The sequence below is a fragment of the Megalopta genalis genome, chromosome 3, assembly GCF_051020955.1.
Source record: "Megalopta genalis isolate 19385.01 chromosome 3, iyMegGena1_principal, whole genome shotgun sequence".
NCBI lineage: Eukaryota > Metazoa > Arthropoda > Insecta > Hymenoptera > Halictidae > Megalopta > Megalopta genalis.
This window is the reverse complement of record NC_135015.1, coordinates 3,970,973-3,993,115: the sequence shown is the minus strand read 5'-3', so window position 1 is coordinate 3,993,115 and position 22,143 is coordinate 3,970,973. Positions and strand designations below refer to the sequence as shown.

General features: G+C 41.5%; 2 protein-coding genes across 5 annotated transcripts in view; one reads left to right on the top strand and one right to left on the bottom strand.

Annotated features, from left to right (window-relative positions):
• The first annotated feature begins 135 nt into the window (after nucleotides 1-135).
• LOC143258958 (uncharacterized) lies at nucleotides 136-2,650 on the top strand. The gene is made up of 5 exons (XM_076519624.1): nucleotides 136-929; nucleotides 1,171-1,487; nucleotides 1,547-1,665; nucleotides 1,909-2,089; nucleotides 2,149-2,650. The coding sequence occupies exons 1-5, from the start codon at nucleotides 473-475 to the stop codon at nucleotides 2,329-2,331; spliced, it is 1,257 nt and encodes a 418-aa protein (XP_076375739.1). The 5' UTR covers nucleotides 136-472; the 3' UTR covers nucleotides 2,332-2,650.
• Nucleotides 2,434-22,143, bottom strand: part of LOC143258959 (CD151 antigen) — a 208,801-nt gene continuing 189,091 nt past the window's right edge. For all 4 annotated transcript variants that reach the window (XM_076519626.1, XM_076519627.1, XM_076519625.1 and 1 more), the window contains 3 exons: nucleotides 12,482-12,655; nucleotides 6,413-6,574; nucleotides 2,434-5,286 (listed from right to left, as the gene is read on the bottom strand). In XM_076519626.1, coding sequence (XP_076375741.1) covers nucleotides 5,140-5,286; nucleotides 6,413-6,574; nucleotides 12,482-12,655 — 483 coding nt within the window. In that variant the 3' untranslated portion in view covers nucleotides 2,434-5,139. The remainder of the gene's footprint in view (nucleotides 5,287-6,412; nucleotides 6,575-12,481; nucleotides 12,656-22,143) is intronic.

Genomic DNA, 22,143 nt, shown 5'->3' with positions numbered 1-22,143 from the left:
TGTGTCTTTCAATACTAATGTAAACCAGTTCTTGCGATCTATCTAAATAACAACAGTAGTAGTTGTAGCCACGTTCAATATATAACTTAAAACCATGAAACTAAAGGAAATCGCATAATAAACGCTTCAGTTTCACTCGAACAACATGGACATCAAAGCGTCAGCACGTCCGGCCATTAATCCCATACGACTTTGCAATACGAGTGCCTTTGTTGTAATGATATCGGTCGACAAAGTGACTATGAAACCTAAGGGGCATCGATTTATGAGTGCACTTTCCGTCCGGTTACCTTGGCTTATCGATTCTTTCTCATAGCGAACAACAAACGGTTGCCATGGCAGCTTTCCGGCTATTTACGAGGGTAGCATCGCCGACAACCTCGTGTTCCCCGTGCAGAGCGTCAGATATGAGCTGGCATAATCGCGGTGCCGGCAGGTTCGAACGATTCTTCATGATCGGAGAGACCGTCAGATGAATCGACCCGAGAGAGCTTCACGACGACGGAGCACCGTTTCGCGTGGGAGGAAGTCAAGCTCGGAGTCCTCATCAGCCACTGAAAGTATCGAGGAATTGGCCTACGTCAAGAACAGTAGCACACCATTGCGGAACAGGTGGTCGGACACGGAGATCAACAGGTCCTCGCGGAATCAGCGAGACGCCAGCGAGGAGACGGAAGAGGAGACCGACGAGGAAAAATCAGGAAGGTCAAGGCGACGCAAAGGGGTGACGCGTACTAAAGTGACGCTAAAACATCACGATGATCGAGAAAGGATACCGCAAAAGCGTAAGAGTAGACCCAAGTCCCACAAGAAGCAGAAACAAGACAGGAGTCTCGAGGGATCTGAAGAAGAGAGACGGAAGACGTCGACTTCCTCTGGCAGGCGTTGCGGCGAAGGCGATACCGATCATTCAAAGAGGAAGCATGAAGGTAAAATGATTGCATATTTGGTGACCGGATAGTTCTGGGTTGTTTTTCTCAATATGGTCCTGTAATTATATTCTGGATGGCACGAGATTCACGATTAACTTGTAGAGGCAACGAGAAATTGCGAAATCCTTCTTGGCAGTGAAATTAATTACATGTATCTCGTCCTAAATTGTCTTTCTTAAAATATGTCGACTCTATGGTACACAAAAGATAAGTACCGAACGATTATTTTGTTGCACAGTTGAGGACGAGCTGCCAATTACCGAGATCTTGAAGAGGAGCCAAGAGAACGCGCGCACGAAATACGAGCAGCAGCTGCCGCTGTCGGAACTGACCACGGACAAGATCTATGTTCAGCATCGAGACGGTTTCAGTGCTCTGAAAATCAGGTCGAGAGGTTCTCGGTCGGAGCAGAAGTTAGAACCACCGGCGGACAATGATCAGAAACAAGATTGCCCGCCGATAAACGTGGCTATCACGATTCAACAATTATGGAAGAGCGTGGGCCTCGTGTTTCAAGGTCTCCTGGGTGGCATGGCACTCATGCACTTCATAATGGCAAGTGTATACTTATGGAAATTCGCCAGCCTAGAATGAATTTGAATTAAATTTTTCAGCTGCAAGTGTTCTTCGACGCGTCTATGGCGTTCGTCGAGGACCATTCGTCGATCTGCGAGATCTATACCAGCATCTTTTCTTTTCTTACAATCCTGTGCATCGTTTCAACCCTCGATAAGTACGATCTATAGCGTCCTGGGTGTTCTTTCCCTATGGGCGCGTTGCATGGATCTCGTAATTCCGTAGTGATCCCCAAATTAACATGCTTGTAGCGGGAAGCAAGATCACAGGAGTGAGCTATCGTGATCCTCAATGTAGGGGATCATAGTATACATGTCTACGCTGACCACGCACGCGACTGTAGGGAGGCAATACCGTATTCGGAGAGGGGCTGTTATCAAAGTTTCGATACTTCTGCCAGATTCGACTTGGCAAGGTTCGACGTGGATCACCTGCGCGAGATCTACGTCGACTATGGCAGAACCGTGATCGCGGTCCCATTGTACTTAGCTGTCTTCTGCCTTCATCAATTCTCCTCCAAGACCGACAATCTCCTTGCCTCGGCGCACTATTACGGCTCGAACTATAGTTTCTGGGACAACGTGAGTACTTTCACGTTTTTAAAATTCGCAATGCTAGATTTGATCGTTTTCTGTTACAGGTAACAGATGCTCAGGCTGTCATTGCTGACTTGAAAAGTTGGCAGAAGATGTCGATGTCGAAAGACATTCTTGCGGTGCTTGCCTGGCTGTTTGTTTCATTGGGTACCAACGATGACTCATTTCTGATTCATCTGCAGTCTATGCAGAAGTATACCAGCAATGTCGAGCCTCCTAGACAATAAATAATTGTTTATCGCACTCGACGTCGTCGCAATCACCTTGATTACGATCCTGATTGTATCCTGATTATATTTTCTATTGTTCATTCGAGGAATTGCGGGGCGTGTGGTTTCAATTTTTATTCGTAACAGAATAGGGAGTACAATATTTATAAAGTTCTTCTAGACTCTAACAGATAATACACATACATGTAATACCAATGAAGACAATAACATTAAGAATAAAATATAACATATGGCGCGACCGTACGATAGTAAAATATGCTCTTAGACTTCGTCCCGAACGCGGTGCTGAGTTGGTCGACGATCGTGTTTGGAAATCTGCATTTTAGAAACTTCTCAAACATTTCTGTTTTCACTGCGCGATTATGCGAATTATTGACTGTTGTAATCGTTTTCGAACTCTGTGCCCTCGCACACGCTATTATCCTATGTCAACGTACGCTGTATCGTGTGCCAGAGTATAGCGTACAATCTTATTGCACACGGCGAAAATTCGAAATATTTTTGCTCGAACATTCGAGAACGTGTAAATTGTAAATTCGTATCAATCGTCGACGGAACGGGCCCGTCGCTCACTTTGCACGACAAACTCGTCATAAATAATGTGCGAAGGCTCGTATTAACCTGCGAAGCAACAGATAAATATATAAATACTGTACGTACATTTACAACGCGAAACGCTTCTTCCCGCGAATATACATAACCGACGGTTCAAAATATCTCTGGACCTTAACAACGCTATTAATTTCATCAAGGCACTGTTTACAGTTCTCGATCGATCTCCCACGGAGTCGTTCCGCTCCTCGTCCGCCGAACGACGATCCTCGTTTCGCCGGCCAAACGGTCCGTAAGATTGGTTCCGGGCTGTTCGTTGAACAAACGCGGACTGAAAAACGAGGATAAGAAACAAACAAAGCGAAACGGCGCGCGTTTGGAAAGACGAGAATTGGTCGGACGCGGACGGGAGAACGGATTGTTTCACGTCGTTCGTTCGATCGATCGGATTTCTCTCTTTGTTTTTTTGTCTTTATTTCTCCTTTTCGTGAAAAAATTCGGGACGATTCGGTGGCCCGTTTACCGGCAATCGGGCATCAGTCCCTGAGGAACGCAGTCGCGGCTAGATCGCGATCCTAATCGTCGAGGGTTCTTCCGGGCGAGGCGCGAACTCCGTGTACAAGTATTTTACAAATGTCGTCGTTGCGAACAAGTGAACAATTTCTCATTGTTTGTAAAATCTTGTTAATAAATTAAACACATTACAATTAGAAACAGTTCTTCGCTTCTCCTGGAACACATATTGTTTTGAGCTGTACCACCCTCGTGATACATTTCACTGCTAAATTATTAACTCGACAATAACTTTCGTCAATGGCCGTTTATGTCAAGAACTAGATAAGTTGGAGTTAGAAATTATAAATATAACTATAATACCAGCGTCGTAATATCTAGCGACAACCAACGGCGAGCAGATTGCGATTACGCGACGCCACGGTGTTTTTCAAACGAATTGACGTCAGCTTGGCGTTATAGTCATCATGATGTCAATTCGCAGATAGCGTCGCAAACTGAGACTACAGTGTCGATCATCTAGTCAATTTACATTGCATCGTAACGTCTTCGTGGTCGTGGTATAACTGGAACAGACTCTGATTACCTCATGCAAACGTAGACATTTTCACCAACTTCTCTGAAATATTTCTTAGCCGTTTTTATTGACGTGTCTGATCATTGTTTGCCGATTCTACTGGTCGTAGAACCGATTTTCCTGAGAGATTAATGATAGATTATCAATTGTGTTCTACCAAGATCCTCGCTGACGTTAAACAAACTCTACGGTGTGTATGTGTACGTGTCTGTGCAAATGAACTATCGGTCGTTCTCACGAATTCCTCAATATTGTCAATCCTCCACCCGTGAACTCCTATTTTATTGCTGCGCAACTATCGCACAAAAAACGCCTCGCCCGCGGCCGCGAACTGCTCCCCCGTATATACAGTTTTAGAAACGTTTGTGCGCGGACTCGTGACGGCAGTATACAAAGAGACAGCTTAATTTGTACAGGCGATCCGTGGTCGCTAGTAAAACCGAGTGCGGTTCACTCGTCGCGTGAAATACATTTCTCCAAAAAAGAGCGGCTATCTCGAGGAAACGCTCGATTTCCTCTGCAAGGTCTCGGCTCGGCGAACTCCGGAATTTCGTGTGAGCGCGTCGATAGGGGGACGATCCGCTTCGAGGATCTTTTCATCTAAATTCGTCGTGGTTCCTCGTGGAACATGGATTCGGTCGAGGGAGAGGAGGGCTCCCTTCTCCCGGACACAGGGACTTCCGGGACGCACTGGAGGGTAACGGGAGCTCGCGCGTGTTTCCCATCGATCCCGGGGATCCAGGTATCGAGTCCTTCTATTCATCCCTTGGGCTTTTGCGAAATGTCGCGACACAGCGGCACATGGGAGCGGGACGAAGGTCGGGGGAGGCTGCTCTTTGAAGTGTCCCGTAGCTCTGCACGCGTCTCCCCCGCTTTTCGCCCGGTTCTCGCCCGTCGAGCCCCTTTGTGCGCCGCTACGGGGCGGAACGGGAAAGAATCGGGCCGCGAGTCTTGCATTCTAGCGCTTTGTGACGCGGATGAAGAGTCGGGAGCGCAGGATGTCCTTCACGGCGAGCCAGGGTAGAGCACCTGTTCCCCTCGCACCTTGACGTGGCTCCCTCCTCTCCCTTCCGCGGCGACGATCAAACGGCTCCTGCGTCGTTCTGCATGTATCTGCACCACGAGCGGCTGTTGTTGTTGCTCTCGCGGACTTGAAGTAAACCTCAGTCGTCGAAGTCGTGCCTCAGTTTTATATAGAGGCACGAGCCGAGCACGATCCCGAACAGCTCCAGCACCGACAGACCCAGACCCACGGCGCCCAGGATGATCAGGTGGTCTTTCGTCGTCTCCAGGAATTTGTAGATGCAACCCTGGGGAACCGATATAAATCGTCAGATGCATCTGGGAAATCTCAGCTTTCTCGAGGATTTTTATTCTCGGTTTTCTAGAAGCTGACTCGGCCTTTTCGCATGCAAACTGTGGATCTTTAGCCGGGTCATAGCTTTTAGCCCCAGAGACAATTTAATGCGTCTCTCTAACCTCTATCTTCCTTTTCGCTTTTTCTCAATGAAACGAGCTAATTCCGTTAGACTATTTTGCTTTGATACTTTGAGCAAGAAAGATGAAGATGAATTATATTCGCAACGTTTGGGGATGATAGATTTTGACATTTCGTTTATCTGTGATGATTTTTATGATCTTGCTTGCCTTTAGCTTGTCTATGCAAATATTCTCTAGAGGATATTATTAAAACGGAAGACGCGTGTTTTTTTTTTATCTTGTTCAGTAGAACCTCGATTATTCGGTCCTACAATATCAGAATTCTCTATTGTTCAAATACGTTTCAATGCAGTTAGCTGAATTTAAGGCAATCCATTTGCAAAACGATTTACTTTACACATCGATCACTGTTCTATTATCCGAACATTAATGTCACACTGCTTATCCCGGATAATCGAGGCTCTGCCGTACCTTTTTCCAGGCATGCGTTTTTAGAAGAGCACAAACAATTGCCGAAAGAGTAAATGAACGCGTATCCAAGAGTTCAAAGAATCGCATTAACAAGTTCTCGGTTAATATCTGGAGAGACGGTAGCCCTATCGATAGCTGGAAAATTGATTTTCTTTCTCCCGGAGAGAGGGAATAGACAGAGTTTCCCGAACGATTCTCGCCGAACCATCGAAACTCGCGACAAACGGCGGGCCGCCGCGCCGACACTGGATCTAATGGAATCCGTGTCTCGAGTGCCGCGGCCCGCTTTTCCATTAGTCAGGTTCCACATCGATCCCTAGTAGCAGGTTCGCGCAATGAAATCAAGAGGCTTCGATAACGAGGCTTCTTTTTCTCGAGCCTCGTTCCTCGTGTTTACGGCGCCATTGAATCGCGAGCGGCGTCGTTATCCGCGGCCCTCGACGAATTAAATTGGAACAAATAAACGGCCCACCTTTTCTTGAAACGAAACACGAGGACGATAGAAGGGACACGATCGATAAATACCGTGTAATGGATGTTCGACGGGTGATCCCTCCTTCCGCAGAGGTGCGTCGGGGTCTTGCAGCAGCTATCCGGGACGAGTCTGAGATCCTTAAGGACGTTCTCGTCCTTGCGCCACTCGCTCATCAGCCAGTCCTCGAATCTCAGGGCTCCGCAGCATTTGAACTGAAAATTTAATGAGGGAATACGACTCGTCAGTCAGGCACTGTTCTCAAGGCGCTAGAGGACACGGAAAGTTCGTAATGGAAACGAGCCCCCAGTGGGGAGAGTGAAAATCCAGTCGATAATACAGTTGCATCTCGGCATACGTCCGCTTTGGAGTACGATAAATTCTTTCCAATTGTCCCTCAGCTTCGAAAAAAGAACGGACAATTTGGGAAGAGGAGATACGATTATCCGGGCCACGCGGCTCGTTTTTATAGTTGTCGGCAATCGGCGGTTATAAAAATGAGCCGTGAAGCTCGAATAATCGTATCTCCTCTTCCCAAATTGTCCACTTTTGTTTACAAGCTGAGGGACAATTTGGAGAGAATTTACTGTAATTCCAATTTGGTATACATTCTGTTTGGATACGACAAATTTTACCTACTGGGGCGACCTTTGTTTGGAATACGATCGGAACGAATTGAGGACGTATAGAGAGGCACCACTGTAGTTTCTGCTAGTTGTTGGCTAATCTTTCGCAGAATTATCTTAACCCTCGAACACTTTTCTGATCAGTTTCACCCGTTGCTCTTAATTCTATTTTGGGAATGGAAACGTCAACTTGTTTCTTCAGATTACAGAATTTGTTGAAATGTTTCGAAGTGTCGCCAAGCTGATGGAGCAAAAGCTTCAGTATGAAGTCGTCTATCTCTCCTCAAACATGGCCACTGAGCATCGAGGAAATTCAATTTGTATTTCCTTTATGTTTCCAATTTATAGTCTAACTTTCTAAGATTCAAAATTTACTATAATATATGAGCCGTTTATTTTGAAAGTGGCATAGTCACTTTTTCAAAAAAATCGAGTTAATGGTAACACTAATTACAATTGAACGGTATCTTTTCATTTTTTAAAAATTTGCAATCAATAAGTTGAGAACTATTGAGATTTGTTCGAGAGAAGTTTTGCTAATTAACGGTATAACAAACATGTTTATTTTGAAAGTGGCGTAAGTCGCTGTACTCAGGAAATTAATTGCGGGGCTTAGTGTAAAAGAAATAGAAACGTGTGATAAGTGTGTGTGAAGTATTGTTTTGAATTATTTTCAAGATGAATTTCTAACTTTGGATTTGTCACCAAAAAGAGGAAGATCTAGGCGTTATTCACAAATAGAAATGGATCCGTTATACGCTGGATCTCGTCCTGTTTCTTCAGCAAAATACAAAGCATGATGGACTTGCTTAATTATATACCCCCAATATACCACAGTTATTTTAAAAATTTGAAACAAAACACGATTTCCGAGGACTTAATCACTCCTATTGATGACGAAAATTAAATTGAACTGATGTATTTTCATATAAATTACCTATACTTATGTTTCGAAATGTACTAATTATTTTTGTATTTTATGAATATTAAAATAAAAAATACTTAAATCAAACCTTTATATTAAATATGTTCATGGTATAAATTATTATTATATATGTAATTTATTCAACAATTTTAGTAAATCACTGTCCTTTCAAAACATCACTTCAGTAAAATACGTCGGACAAAATTAATATATGTCAGTCATTTTTCTAAACTATTTATTTTGAAAGTGGCTTAAGTCACTTAACCGTAATGAAAAGTGGTGATTTTTTAATGTTTATACGAAATTATTTATACTGAGAAAAATATCAGTATCCTGAGATAACAAATACAAGTAAATCTTCTCGTAAGTTAGCATCCATATTTTTAAACGTGTTAAAACGCAAACCCTTAAATATATCGATTTAAAAACAAAGTGACTTATGCCACTTTCAAAATAAACGGCTCATATAATAGAAGGGGGCACTAAGCCATGAAACCTTGTAAAGCTGGGTCCCAACTGTTCTGAGCGATGAACAAAGAATCCATAAACAATTACACACAGTCCCAATGTCATTTAAGCAAACAATCAAGTTATAAACAACGATATTTTAACATTTAGGAACATTTTCCTATTTTGAAAGCAGATGCCATCTTGGATCTCGCGGAGGACCATCGTGGAACCGACAAAATGTCGACTCGCGACTTATAGTGGTCGATTTTCTTAGAGAATTGGATTGAAATGAAAGAAAAGAATGGAAAATTGTTATGTAATTTGATTTATTATTGTCGAATACGTATAATTGATAGATTTTATACGTTTATTTTTACCAATAACTGAGAAACTGAAATAATTCAAAATTCTTTAAATTTTGATAATCATCTTTCTTTACCATAAAAATGAGCATGTTTTTAGAAACATGATTATATTATATACATATATTATATACATTATATCACGAATTTCATCTGTTATCTAACTAATTCTTCTATTATTATAATAGATATAATATATCTCTAATAAAATTAATATTTTTAAACGACTAATCGTTTAAAAGTTGAAAATGTGGTTTTAAAGTATTATAATAATAGAAGAATTAGTTAGATAACAGATGAAATCCGTGATATAGCCTACAGTTTGAGTATTGGTATGTGTCTTCTTTGGAATCTGCTAGGATGAATTCTTTCTTCCGGTATTTACAAAGATAAGTAAGGTATGATTCATTTCGTTACTTATCAATAAGCACGTTTCCAAGTCATAATGATTCTTTGCCCATCTTTAGAAGGAATCGTACAGTGTGCGACGTTAAACGGTCAAGAATATTTCCACAGTCAGAGTAGCCGACTTTAACCGCTTCTTTATCCTTCATTATTAAAAACTACCGCATTTCGTCACACATCTAAGGATCCAGCAGCGAAAAAGGAGGGGTTAAAGGTACAGAACGCACTGGTTCCTCTCGGTTGACCGTCCGATCGAGATTTTCCAGGTCGGCAGGAAGCTGCAGTGTATTAGATAGCCGAAAAGGGAATTCCCTCGGTCGTTACAAACCTGGAATACGGTATCTCGACTTCGCCACGAAAGTGTAGCACCGCGTTTGTGCTCCACGGGAAGGAAACGGATCGATGAAGGAGCCTCGGCGTTAATCGATTTACACGGGCCGAGCCGGGAGCATTTTCCGCGGCGATAACGATGATTTGCTTTCGCGGAGTACTCGCGGAGCAGTCGCAACGCGCCAGCATAAAGAAAAATGGCTAGGCGATATCGCGAGCAGCTAGCTTCGGCTGGCCAGCCCGCAGCTATTCCGCGCCGAGCGGAATTTAACGACGAGAACCTTCCTCCGACGTTCGAAGATACCGTGAGAAATAAAGAGAACTGGCGCGGGGACGATGGGGCTGGAGAGGCAGCGGCCCGGGCCTGATAAGCACGAATTGCGAACAGATGTCTTCTTAAACTGTTTCGTTCGAGCTGCAACCCCGCTTTTCGTCCGAGCGCCGTTGGAGCTCGAGGATCGATCAAGTTTGCAAGTGAGGACGATAAAGCCTTTAAGAGGCTCTGGACGAAAGTGTACGTGACTCGCGAACAGCCGAACACTGGCGAACTTGACGATCTTTATGGTTATGGGGGTTGTAAATGCCGAGGCGCATGTCGCGAGACCTACGGTCGTCCTAATTCGTGAGCTGATCCGAGGACGGAGATCGTAAACAGAGAGTACTGGGATATTTTTGTCTTTTTGTTGAACAGTGTGCTTCGATAAGTACGATTTCGTTGGTTGTTAAGTGAAGCGGGCCACGGAAATTTGGCCTGGGAATTTTTAAGGTTTTCGCCAGTAAGGACCGTCTTTGGGGGCCACGCGTGCACAGAACTGTGGCTTTATAGCTTGAACATTCCGATGCGAGGATCTAGATCAGAGACATGCGGCTAGTGCTTGCGCCAAGAGGAACGACTTTTGGACCACGCGCGAACAGTAAATGTGCTAAGAAATGTACTCTATACCTTGTTGGGCATAATTATTCCAACGGTCTTTGTTGTAGAATGAAAGGATACTCAAAAGCACTTTATTTAGAGTTACAAATTCTACTCCAGAACATTCGCGTATCCAGTAAAATAAGCGATGGTGATATATTGCAAAACTACAGAGATACAGAAATCTGGTGTTGGTGAAAATCCCGAGGTGGCAACCTCACGGTTCGGTGTCTACTTTTGAACTGTCGTCTGGGCCCACCTGGGCCTCTGTAGGCAACGGCTCACCCTCGCAAGGGGCCATAAAACTGTTAGGTGGGTCATCGTTGAAATTCCAACAGTCTTAAATAACAATGCGGATCAAGGACACACAGCTAGCGGTTTCGCAGACAAGAGCTATTTTTCGATTTCTTAGATGAAGGCAATACATTCAAATTCGTGTACTACAGAAGCTGGTCAATCAAGGTACCGCTGTCGACGTGATGACATGCAACGTCGTTCCGATATTGGGAGGCAAGTACTCGATAACTTAAGAGAGTTGATCGAGGAAGCTGATTCGAAGAATCCCTTTTCAGCCTCAAAAGATGTAGACAGCTTTATCGATCCTCCAAGTAGGGTTAACAAAAGCTCCTTTATATCTCATAGACGAAGCCAAAAGAACCGAAGCCCGGATCGGTGGTAGCTAACTGATCCTCAGATCCTGCCAAATGATTCGCGGAATTCCTCTCCAGCATCGACAGATGTAGACAACATCCCCGATCCAGCAAGTAGAACTTCCGGCAACAAGTACCACTTCCAAGACTCACGGACGAAACCAAGATGGCTAAAGCCTTGTTTCGCAAGAGCCAGCTATTAGAGTGCCCTCTTGATGGCACACACAACCGCGTCCCAACATCCAAGGGTACAGACGCAAGCTCCGTTTAACGACTTCAGGCTCGATTTGCTGAAATAATGACTCCGTGCACGGGCATTTCGAATGGGCGTACCGAAATAGTACTGCTCAAGAAGATTATCTTTCTATTTATTTGAAAACTACTGTAAAAATGTGTCGCTGCGAAGATGCAAGGATTTATATAATTTAAGATTTGTGTGTAATATTATATTACAAAAAGTAAGAAACAGTACTCATAAGATTGATACCAAGGTTCCTTTATTTTGTTACATTGTCCCATTCGTGAACATGCTCGAACCATTCAATGCGATCAATTCATGAATGGGACAACATTCGCTTTTTAAATAAAAATTGAATATAAAGCAAGCAGAGAACTTATTGTAGTAAAAGAACTGATCTTTCCGATCTTACGATTAGTTTTTCGTTACCTTGCCCGAAACAAAAGTGTTCGTTTGATGGCAGTTCTCTCCTGCTTTAACCCTTAGCGGACGAGAGGCGATTCTCGGTCGCCACGGCGTTTCGCGCAGTAGGACGAATGGCGAGTGAGAGGCGACAGTCGGTGTTTATGTTAGATTTCGTTATCTCCAACATTGTTCAACGTACTGTTTTATGAGAAAGTCCTTGAAGCGGTGGCGCAAATTATTTTTTCGGGGACTGGAAATTTGTTTAATCAATTCGTACATTATCTAAAAACATGTAAAAAGGCAGAGAAACGAACAGCCAGTTACAGATTTGAACTTTCGCAAAATTTTGATCAACAAATTGAGAGGAGATTTTCGTCAACCACGAGATAGATCTTCAAGTTCGACGACCAACTCTGACGAAATTTGTCTAAACGAGAAACTGCGTGTAATTGTTACTGGCACAAAGAAAGATTGCAAAGTTTGTTCCAGTCGAAACAAACCAGGGGGAAGACATGAGACGACCTATTTCTGTGATACATGTCCAGATAAACCAAGAATGCATCTTGGTCAATGTTTTATAAACTATCACACCGAACGAAACTACAAATCATAATTTTTGTAAAATTATATTCATAAAAGTGCGAATATAGATAAACTAGCGAAACATAACGTTTTTGTACGATAATATTGATATGTAAGATCATTTTATTGTACCATATAAGACACTCGACATATTTGCAAAAATCGTCTCGTCCTGCTACCCGACTCGGCCGAAGAAGTCGTCGTCCGCTAAGGGTTAACCTTAGTTCTGTTCTCACCTCTATCTGCATCTGGTCGATCGCGGCCGTTTCCGTGCTGTACACAGAGTAGTTCTCGAGGAAGGTGGTATTAAGATTTGTCTTGAGCTCCGGGCCGACCTGCTCCTCGTAGAGCCGCGACAGCACGCCGACTCCAACTTCCTGCAGGAAGACCAGCATCACCACGAACACGTACTGCACAGAAAATGAATGCGGGATTAGCGGAAATCGGGGAAATGGATTGAGTTGTCGGGCCAGGGCGTAGGACGAATCGATCCTCTTACTTTCTTCCAGAAAATCGAGCACTTCCCCTCGATTCGTTCAAGATTATGTCCCCAGATATTGACGAACCCTGGTCCCCGTGTTCGCCGGCTTTGCAAATCTTCCGAATTCGCAAATTCTCAGCAGATCTTACCGCTTTAACACGTTCCGTGCCGAGCTTTTTTTACTCGAATCTTCACACTTTGATATTTTACTAAAACTTGATGTATTACGTGCAATTATTAATTCTCGTACACATAACAACGTAACAAAAACTTATCAACGCCCATTCTTGCGGTGGAAATTGATTCTTCGGTTCTAAATTTCTTGTAAACAATTTGTTCAGTTCACTAAGTAAACATGCAAGCGTGTACCATCGATGGTACACGTGGCACGGAACGTGTTAATCATTTATGCACACAGCGGCGAAATACTCTCAGTTTAGGTAGTGATTTGTTAAACGTTCGTCGGCTCGGAGACTGTTTCCAGTAACTATACATATTGTAATTCATGTACTTTTTCTCACAGACATCTTCACACGAACTTTTAATTTGATAGATTATTTCACAAGAAGAAAGATAATAATTATATTCTTCATGATAAAGATGAAATAAGAATGATGTTAATGTTCGTTGCTGCAAATGGTTTATCACGTTTCAATGAAATTCTATTGCAATAAAAACGAACAGTCTGCACATTGAAATAAGTCAATTCAATGATATAGCAGGTATTATTAATATTATAAGTGTGTCAATACCTTTGTTTCTATTCAATCACTGCGATTTCTTTCACAACTGCATTGATTAGCAGATTTTCGTGCCTGAATCAATTCCCTGATAGAACGACACAATTGTTTCTAGCATATCTTTGTTTACTTCCATTCTTAGCTTTTGGTAGTATAGTAATCAAATCTTATTTCGCTTTAAAAGAAATTAATAACATTCATATTTAGCAGATTACGTATGAAACATTCATTGGGAGACCGTCTCGTTCTTACCATGTAACGGGTTGATTTATATCTTTTTAGACAAAAAAACAACTTTTTTAACCGATAAGATGATTTCCAGCAGAACTAATTCATCAGGAAATAAATTACCCTACACACCGAACGACATAATTTTAGAAGGCATCAGAAGGAAGGAAAAATTCCGCGCCTCGATTTAAGGACTAATTGCACTCAGCTCCGAGTTTCACGGTTAATAGAATGTACAAGATAGAAGTTAACGAGACGTCTGATAACAAGTTGTAAAGCGGATGCAACAAAATCTCCGTTGCATGATCGCCGGGGCCTCGCCGATGATCCGCGGCGCAAAGTGCGCTCTAGAATAATTAGGAAGTTGGTCTCGCGTGAAGCTCGGGGCCCGGTCCGCGCCGTTAAACCTGCAAAACGCCGCGCGAAGCGTTTTAGAATTTTCATGAATATAAATCTGGAACGCGCGTCGGCAAGGTTGCCGCATGAATATTCAAGCGACGGAGAACCGGAGAGGTCCGATCGCTCGGACGGGAACTTTCTGGAGGTTCGGGACGAACGGGATTTTGGAAGAAACCGAATCAATTCTTCACGAATCCCGAGCGCTGCTTAAACTTTGCTTCTCTAGCAGCTACCGGCAAAAAATTACTGCGAGGGAATTGGCTATCGTTAACCGGAAAGAACACGGTATGCGCTCGTCGAATAATTTGGAAATTGTTATCACTGGAAGCGGATGTTTATACAAATACATATTCCACTAGAAGATTGAATGAAATTAGTTGTGGATTCATGCCTACAAAATGTACCCACAAAAAATTAAGCACATTTTGCGATATTAACACGTTCCGTGCCACGTGTACCATCGATGGTACACGCTTGCATGTTTACTTAGTGAACTGAACAAATTGTTTACAAGAAATTTAGAACCGAAGAATCAATTTCCACCGTAAGAATGGGCGTTGATAAGTTTTTGTTACGTTGTTATGTGTACGAGAATTAATAATTGCACGTAATACATCAAGTTTTAGTAAAATATCAAAGTGTGAAGATTCGAGTAAAAAAAGCTCGGCACGGAACGTGTTAACACGTTGAATGCCACGGGGGTCACTGGTGACCGGCACTTAACTTGGCGGTGACGCCATGGGGGCCACCGGTGACCGGCGCGCCCAAATTGATAGAAATATATATAATTTAAAACAAATGTCAATATCTAAAATTTTGTATTATTACCATTGTCAATTCAAACAGTGACCCCTGTCGCAATTAACATGTCAAGCATGGTTATACACTGTAACTTATCTATTACAGATAATATTTCAACATTATATGTATCACATAAAAGAAAATTCATCGTGGCGTCACGGACAATTTCTGTAAAACCGGCGTGGCATTCAACGTGTTAAAAGAACATTTTCAGCTTATAAATTAATTTCACCGGACAGAAGGCAACAAAAAAAATAATTGTGATACGAGTTCCAAATAACAGTAAATTTTATATAAAATAGTATCGTTTTGATTGATTTCTACAGTTACCCATAAAATTTGTAACGCGCAACAATGAAATATATCGAATCCAATTTTCTCACACTTTCAATAATTTATTATAATCGCTATAAAATTCTTAGTTATCGAATATTTCGTCGCATACAAATAATACTAAATAGATCAATGAGGATAAACTTTCATTGATTAATGGAAACGTTTAATCTGTGTCACATGTGCCACTGCAAAGCGGTGTCACGTTCGCCCTAAATAATTGTTCTAACGTGTTCGTTAAACCGCGTCGAGCGTTCCATCGAAAACACAGTTGCACAACGGAGTTGGTGGAAAAATATACGAAGAAATGGCGACACGGTTCGCAGGATGACTTAATAAAAGAAACTCGATCCCAGTGGGGTAAGCGGACAGTCTTCTCGCCGATTGGCCAGTCGATCGCGAGACTATCGGCGATCTACGCCGCAAAAGGTTCCTTCTGCGCCGGTTCTTTCGGGCAACCTTTGCCTCTCCGTTCCCATAAGTCTTTTGCTCCCTTTCACCACCTGCACACGATGGCACGAGCGAATCGTCTCATTAGCCGAGCCCGTATACGGTGGTCAATTAAAATTTTTGCTCGCGGTGGCGGGTAGGTAAATCCCGATAATGAACACGCCGCGCAGTTCTTTAAGCAAACGCCTGGCCACCGGGAGAAATTGCGAGGAAATCTAGCCGCGATCGATGGAATTGATCGCCGCTCCCATCTCCGCCATCTTCTAGAATTCTACACCGTAGGTGAACCTCTAATCAAAGTCGGGTAAAATTTGATTCGGATGACGGATAAGAGATAAGGATTAACGAATAAAATTACATGTGATATTATCGAATGAATATCTAATCGAACACAAATTTAACTAGATAACAATTTGTCCGAATAAGATTTTATTCGAATGAAAATTCATTTGAATGAATGAAATTATTTGTCATTCGCGCGCGCGCGAAAAAGAATTTATTTGTACAGGAATTAAGTCGGAAAAAAATCGACTTGAATAACAATTATGGTGTATATATTTATATAGTGTATAATGTATATATATTTATACATATAGTGTATATATAATTATAGTGTATAATGTATATATATTTATACATATAGTGTATATATAATTATAGTGTATATACATATATCTTCCATAGTTTATTGATTAATTTCTTTCATCTTGATTTCTGTGATTAACTTTTGATTCATCTGCTGCATCGTGAAGGTATTTATTTTTTAGTACATTCATCATCGATGCACAACTAAATTTTTCTGCAGATGTAAAGGAAGTCATCGTACACTCCAGGGTCCATGTTGACAAGCACGTATATTCTTATCAAAAAATTATATAAAAAATTACGTAAAAAAGCGGTCAATAATTATTGGCATTATTATTTGTATAATTTTATAATCTACATTCGAATAATTTACTCGCGAATAAAAACTGAAGAATTATTTCGATAAATAGAATAATTTGTTACGAATAATGAATAATTGTTGTTCGAATAACTTTTGTACCTTTGACTGAATATTTTTTAATTATTTTGTATGCTCTAAAATTAGCACAGGTAGACCGTCGTAAGATGTTTCGATCATTTTTCGGTCACAATCTTGTGTTTCTTAAATTCGTTTGAAGTTCTATGCGGTGCACAGTTCTGAACATGTACTGCTTTTTAAATTCTGATGCGCTCTCATTGCCATTTTTGGCCCAGGTTTTGTTTCTTTTGGGTTGATCCAGTTCCATTCCAACGTTGCATTCATCTCTTTGATTCTTAATCTGACGTGAACCAAAACTTTTTTTAGATAGTTGCTGGCGCGGAGTTGCTGTACGCTCGTACAAAAGATTGCTTTACAGAGATTCAAATCCAACAACCCTCTAATTACGGTTTTAATCCTTAGGTCTTGAAGTTGAAAAAGCATTTCCAATAATTTTTCTTGCCTTGGTACTGCTTTGAAAATTTGATTGCTTCTACTGAAACCAAAAAAAAAAAGAGAAAACGGCCCAGCAATTGATCACCCCACAGGAGCCGGCTCCACTACCCTAGTTCGCGTTTTATTTAGAAATACCGGGTACATTTTTAAATAATGTATGCATTTTAAGAGATAAAATGAAGCTTGATGCATCGGGAAGATATTTCTGCGATTGTCTTGCAACGTCGGATAATTCGCACAGCAATCCCGCACGTGTCCAGACATTCCGACCATAAAATCGATTTATTTGCATTGTCCAGGGATATCGGCTGTGATTGCGGCGACCGCAGTCAGTGTCCATGATCGACCGTTCATTCGCTGTCAGCGGTCCCGTCCAATTCTAAACTGTCAATTGTCGTTCCCGGTCGGATGCTGCGGCCGCTGTAATGTACATATCGCGTTTGTTCTGCGTCCGATTTAAATTGGTCAACGCGTGTCTCGTAATTTCCCCGCGATATGACCCGACGGCCCATCGAGGGCCATCCCGCACTCGTTACTTCACGGTGCAATCGATCTCGCAGTCCTATCGACAAATCGATAGGTTCCTCCCGTGATTCATTATCACTTACCCCCTGAAACGAGATCGAATTTCAACAGGCGAAATTTATTTCTTTGCCGGAATTTAAACGATCGCTGCAAATATTTACGCGTTCACTGCATTTTTCAGCTTTTCAGAGCGCAAGAGGAAGTGCCGATGCAATATAATTGCAAATAATTACATTCTTATCGTGGAGAATTCTTGGACCCGCGAGATACATAACGTTACTCTGACGTTATTAAGTGAAAGTACCTATATTATGAAACACCATGGTACAAAAATGGTGTTCCATATTAGGTATTTTGTATTCGTATTAAATAAATATTTCAAAGTTCATCGCGTTATCGAGAAACATCAATCTATCGAACAATAATATAAATATTCAACAATAAACATTTTTACAATCTTATACCCTCCGAGAAGCGTTTCTTAATAGCTACTTTTATCTTTGTACAAATCGATTCAAGAAATAGCTTCTTACGCTGAGTTACATAAAATGCAGAAAAATGAGAATATGTAAAAAAAGATTGTAGCATGATGGTATAATTTGTTGGTAAATCCTTCTTTGTTACAAATAATTGGTTTCGTATTAATTGATAATGTCGAGTCTACAAGTAGCTCGACATTGAATATGAACGATTGCAACCGATACTTTTCTGTTCAGATTTACGTAAAATGTAAAACAGGAAGTTCTACACGTGTTTCAGAAATTGCGGGTGACTCACGATTTTTAATTATTGCACAATTGTTCACGGGATTTCCTGTTACCTAACATTCCTAACTCAGCACTTCCTCTAACGGAAGCCTATGAATAGGATCATCAATTATTTTGCAGGCGGTCTTCAAAATCTTTTCCTGTGTGATAATCTCGAACGAAATTATTATGTTACTGGGAATAAAACCAACTTTTTTCATTGACTCGCAAATAAAGACTTACCAGAATCCTGTGTCACACAACGGGGCAAAACGACTTCACGGTTAATTATTACGTTACAATTTTTGTGATCTATTAATTGAGATGATAATTAGAAAACTGAGTACCCCTACATTCGTTTATATAGTACACAGTGTGTACTACAGAGTGTCCCAAAAATGTCTCGCAATTCGAAAGTGGCGGGTTCCTCGGGTCATTTGAAGCAACTTTTTTCTTTACAAAAATTTTCTCCGAGGCACCGTTAACGAGTTATTAACGAAAAACAGTGACCAATGAGAGGCGAGCTCGGCTGACGCGAGGCGGCCGAGTCAATGAGAGGAACGGCTTCGTGCGCTGGTTGGCTGGGCCGCCTCGCGTCAGCCGTACTCGATTCTTATTGGTTACTGTTTTTCGTTAATAACTCGTTAACGGTGCCTCGGAGAAAATTTTTGTAAAGGAAGAAGTTGCTTCAAATGATCTGAGAAACCCGTCATTTCCGGATTGCGAGACATTTTTGGGACACCCTGTATACCTTTTTTATTTAATATTTTCGAAGTTTCGAATTTATTACATAAATAATTATAATCGTAATTATATTGTGTTTGATATTATCTTATTCAGGAAAACGCGACTAATGGAATGGTAAACGTTTGATCAACGAGAAATGAAAAATAAAGAATTCTGATTTTTGAACTTAAAATACTGATCTTGTATCAGAGAGTTTTGTCAAATGCCTCGAATATCACATATTACTTAATTCTTTATGTGTATTTCTAAGAGGAAAGGGATCGTTCCTTTACATTGTATAAATTATATCCGATGCAAATAGTTGCAACTATTTAACAGTTTATATGAAGATGAAATATATTTCAACTTCTTTAATTTAACTATTTAACCATTATTAAAGAAATTACTAAGATTTTATTGAAATGCACGTATCTAGTAGAATTAATATGCATGTAATAAACTATGTAACTAGTTTAAACTACATTTGCAAAAGCAATATCTCTCAGAATTAAGAATTAAAGTAACGGCCATAAGAAAACTAACGTAATATCAAAAAATGATGTTCATCATATTACAAAATATGTTTCACAAGTAACATCAATTCTTGCCTAGTTTACAGTTTCATGAATCACGATTTCTGTCCGTCGGTTTCCACAAATTTGAACGATTGTCTTTCCCACGAAAATACTTTCCCACGGACCACGAGAATCATTTCAGTCTTTGAACAGATGCAGCAATATCGCAGCGTAACGACAAAATTGATGCAATGGACAAACTGGATTTCCACGGATTTCCGGGCGCAAGCAACAGATGAAAGCTGGAATCCGCGGCAAGAAAACGCGCTGGTTCACGACTGTCCCGTAATTGGCGACCAGAATAGCCGAGTCCGCTGGAACTTTGAGACTCCGCGGAGGGCGGGGAAATCAGGAGATCCTCCGATCGTAGTCAATAATCCGATTTCGATCCACGTGGCAGAAGTAACTATTTTTCGCTGGGCTCCGCGGATCCCGGAACGTCGAGGATACTGGAGATAAAATGAAACACGGCCGGATAATCGTCGAGGACCGGATCCGAGGAAACTGGAGCCGATATTGCCGGTCCGCGGAGGCTTCGATAAGCAGAAAAATTCATTACGTCCGTCGGAACGGAATATTTGAACTCTGTTCCCTGCTGCTTGCTCTCCGCCGTGTCTTTGATTCCAAGCCTTCCGCGAGATCGAACGTGCTGTAATTGCCGCGTCGCTTCCTATTACTTTATTATGCCCACTATGCCGGCTCATCGACTGGTTATTACGTATTCCTGGATACATACTTTCTGGTTAGGATAATTCATATCCCGACTCTTTGCGTCTTCCGAATGTCAAGATGCGGGTACAGTTCACTGGCGAACATTCGACGCGAATACGTATTTAGGATTTTCGTACAAGGTTATTGAGAAAGAGATAATAAATGGATGTTCCTTTAATTTGCAAGTGTATTCTAATTAACCCCTCTTTACTGTTAAAGAGAAAATTATTATGATATGTACACATTTTTTCGCCTTTTTTTTCTTAAATTGTGTCGTCATAATCATAACGAATTATTAGAAAATAAATAATGTTAAAAAGATATTGTAATAGTTCGTAAATTTTGTTCACAGTAATCTCAATTATGTTATGAATTATGGAAGCAGTTTGGACGTAAACGCATCGTGATTAATTTCAATGTTTACGTATAAAAATCTCCAAAGAATTATAGCCAGTAGGAGTTAACATAAGATTGACTTGTTCTTTAGTCGATCTAAAAAACTGCTTATATATCTCTCTCCATTATTCAGTAAATATTTTCTTATTAAAATGCTACAGTAAAACTCTTCATCTCGCGTCTTGTATACATTATCGATATTTTTCCTCTTATTAAAATTCTCAACAGAATTTTATCATCTTCTTTTAACAGTAACGATTTATCTACACCAGGGGTGTCAAACTCAAAAGCTAACTTGGGCCATAATAATAAATAAACAATGCTTAACTTTAGGTGGACCGCAAAAAAAATCAATGTTCACAGAAACAAATATTTTTATTTTGACTAGTACATTGTAATAAACATATATAAAGTTAAATTATTGTTTACGTCCTGATACTTGACATCAAAAATGTTCATCTCGGGCCGCGAGTTTGACACCCCTGATCTACACCCACTGTTCTATCTCATAGACGGTGATATACCGAAAACTAAATGCATCGTACGCAAATCATAAGCGAAGCATTCGTCTCACGCTGACAGAAAATATCATCTGCGTGCGGACGTTGCATCTAATCGCATGCGGCGAACGCATACGTCCAGCCGTTTACGTCTGACGCTTATAAGAAATCCAACCTTTACGCGGCCGCGATCTCCTCGGTAACGAGGTCTCGATCCTGAGAAAGGATATCCTTTCCGTTGCTGGCTTTGTTCTTGGTCGCGTGTTGCGCTCGCGCGCGCGAACTGGGTTAGCCGCGCGCGTTTATCTCGGCGGTAGGAGCGTATTTCATGTAAATAAATATAAAAGGGCGCGGGATAAGAGCGGCGGCGCACATATACATTTCCAGGCCATATACGGCCGTTAGTCGTGATCGGGGAATATCGGCCGTTCCGCTCCGCGTCTAGAAGGTAAATGGAGCGACGAATGACGCCGAGATTCGCTATCGAAGCCCGGCTACTCGTTACTCCTCGGACGTGGACACGTTTTAACAAGGAGATATCGCCGATGATCCTCCTCCTCCTCTTCCATCTTCCTCGTCGAAGGATCTCCTTTTACGTCCGGACCGTTCGCCGGGAACTTTAACGAGTCGCCGCGACGATCCTACGCGCGAGAAACCCTCGCCATCTGTATCCTAGACTTCGTTCTAATTTGAATATTGATTAGAGAAACAGAGAGAGAGAGAGAGAGAGAGAGAGAGAGAGAGAGAGAGAGAGAGAGACAGAGAGAGAGAGAGAGAGACAGACAGACAGACAGACAGAGAGAGAGAGAGAGAGAGAGAGAGAGAGAG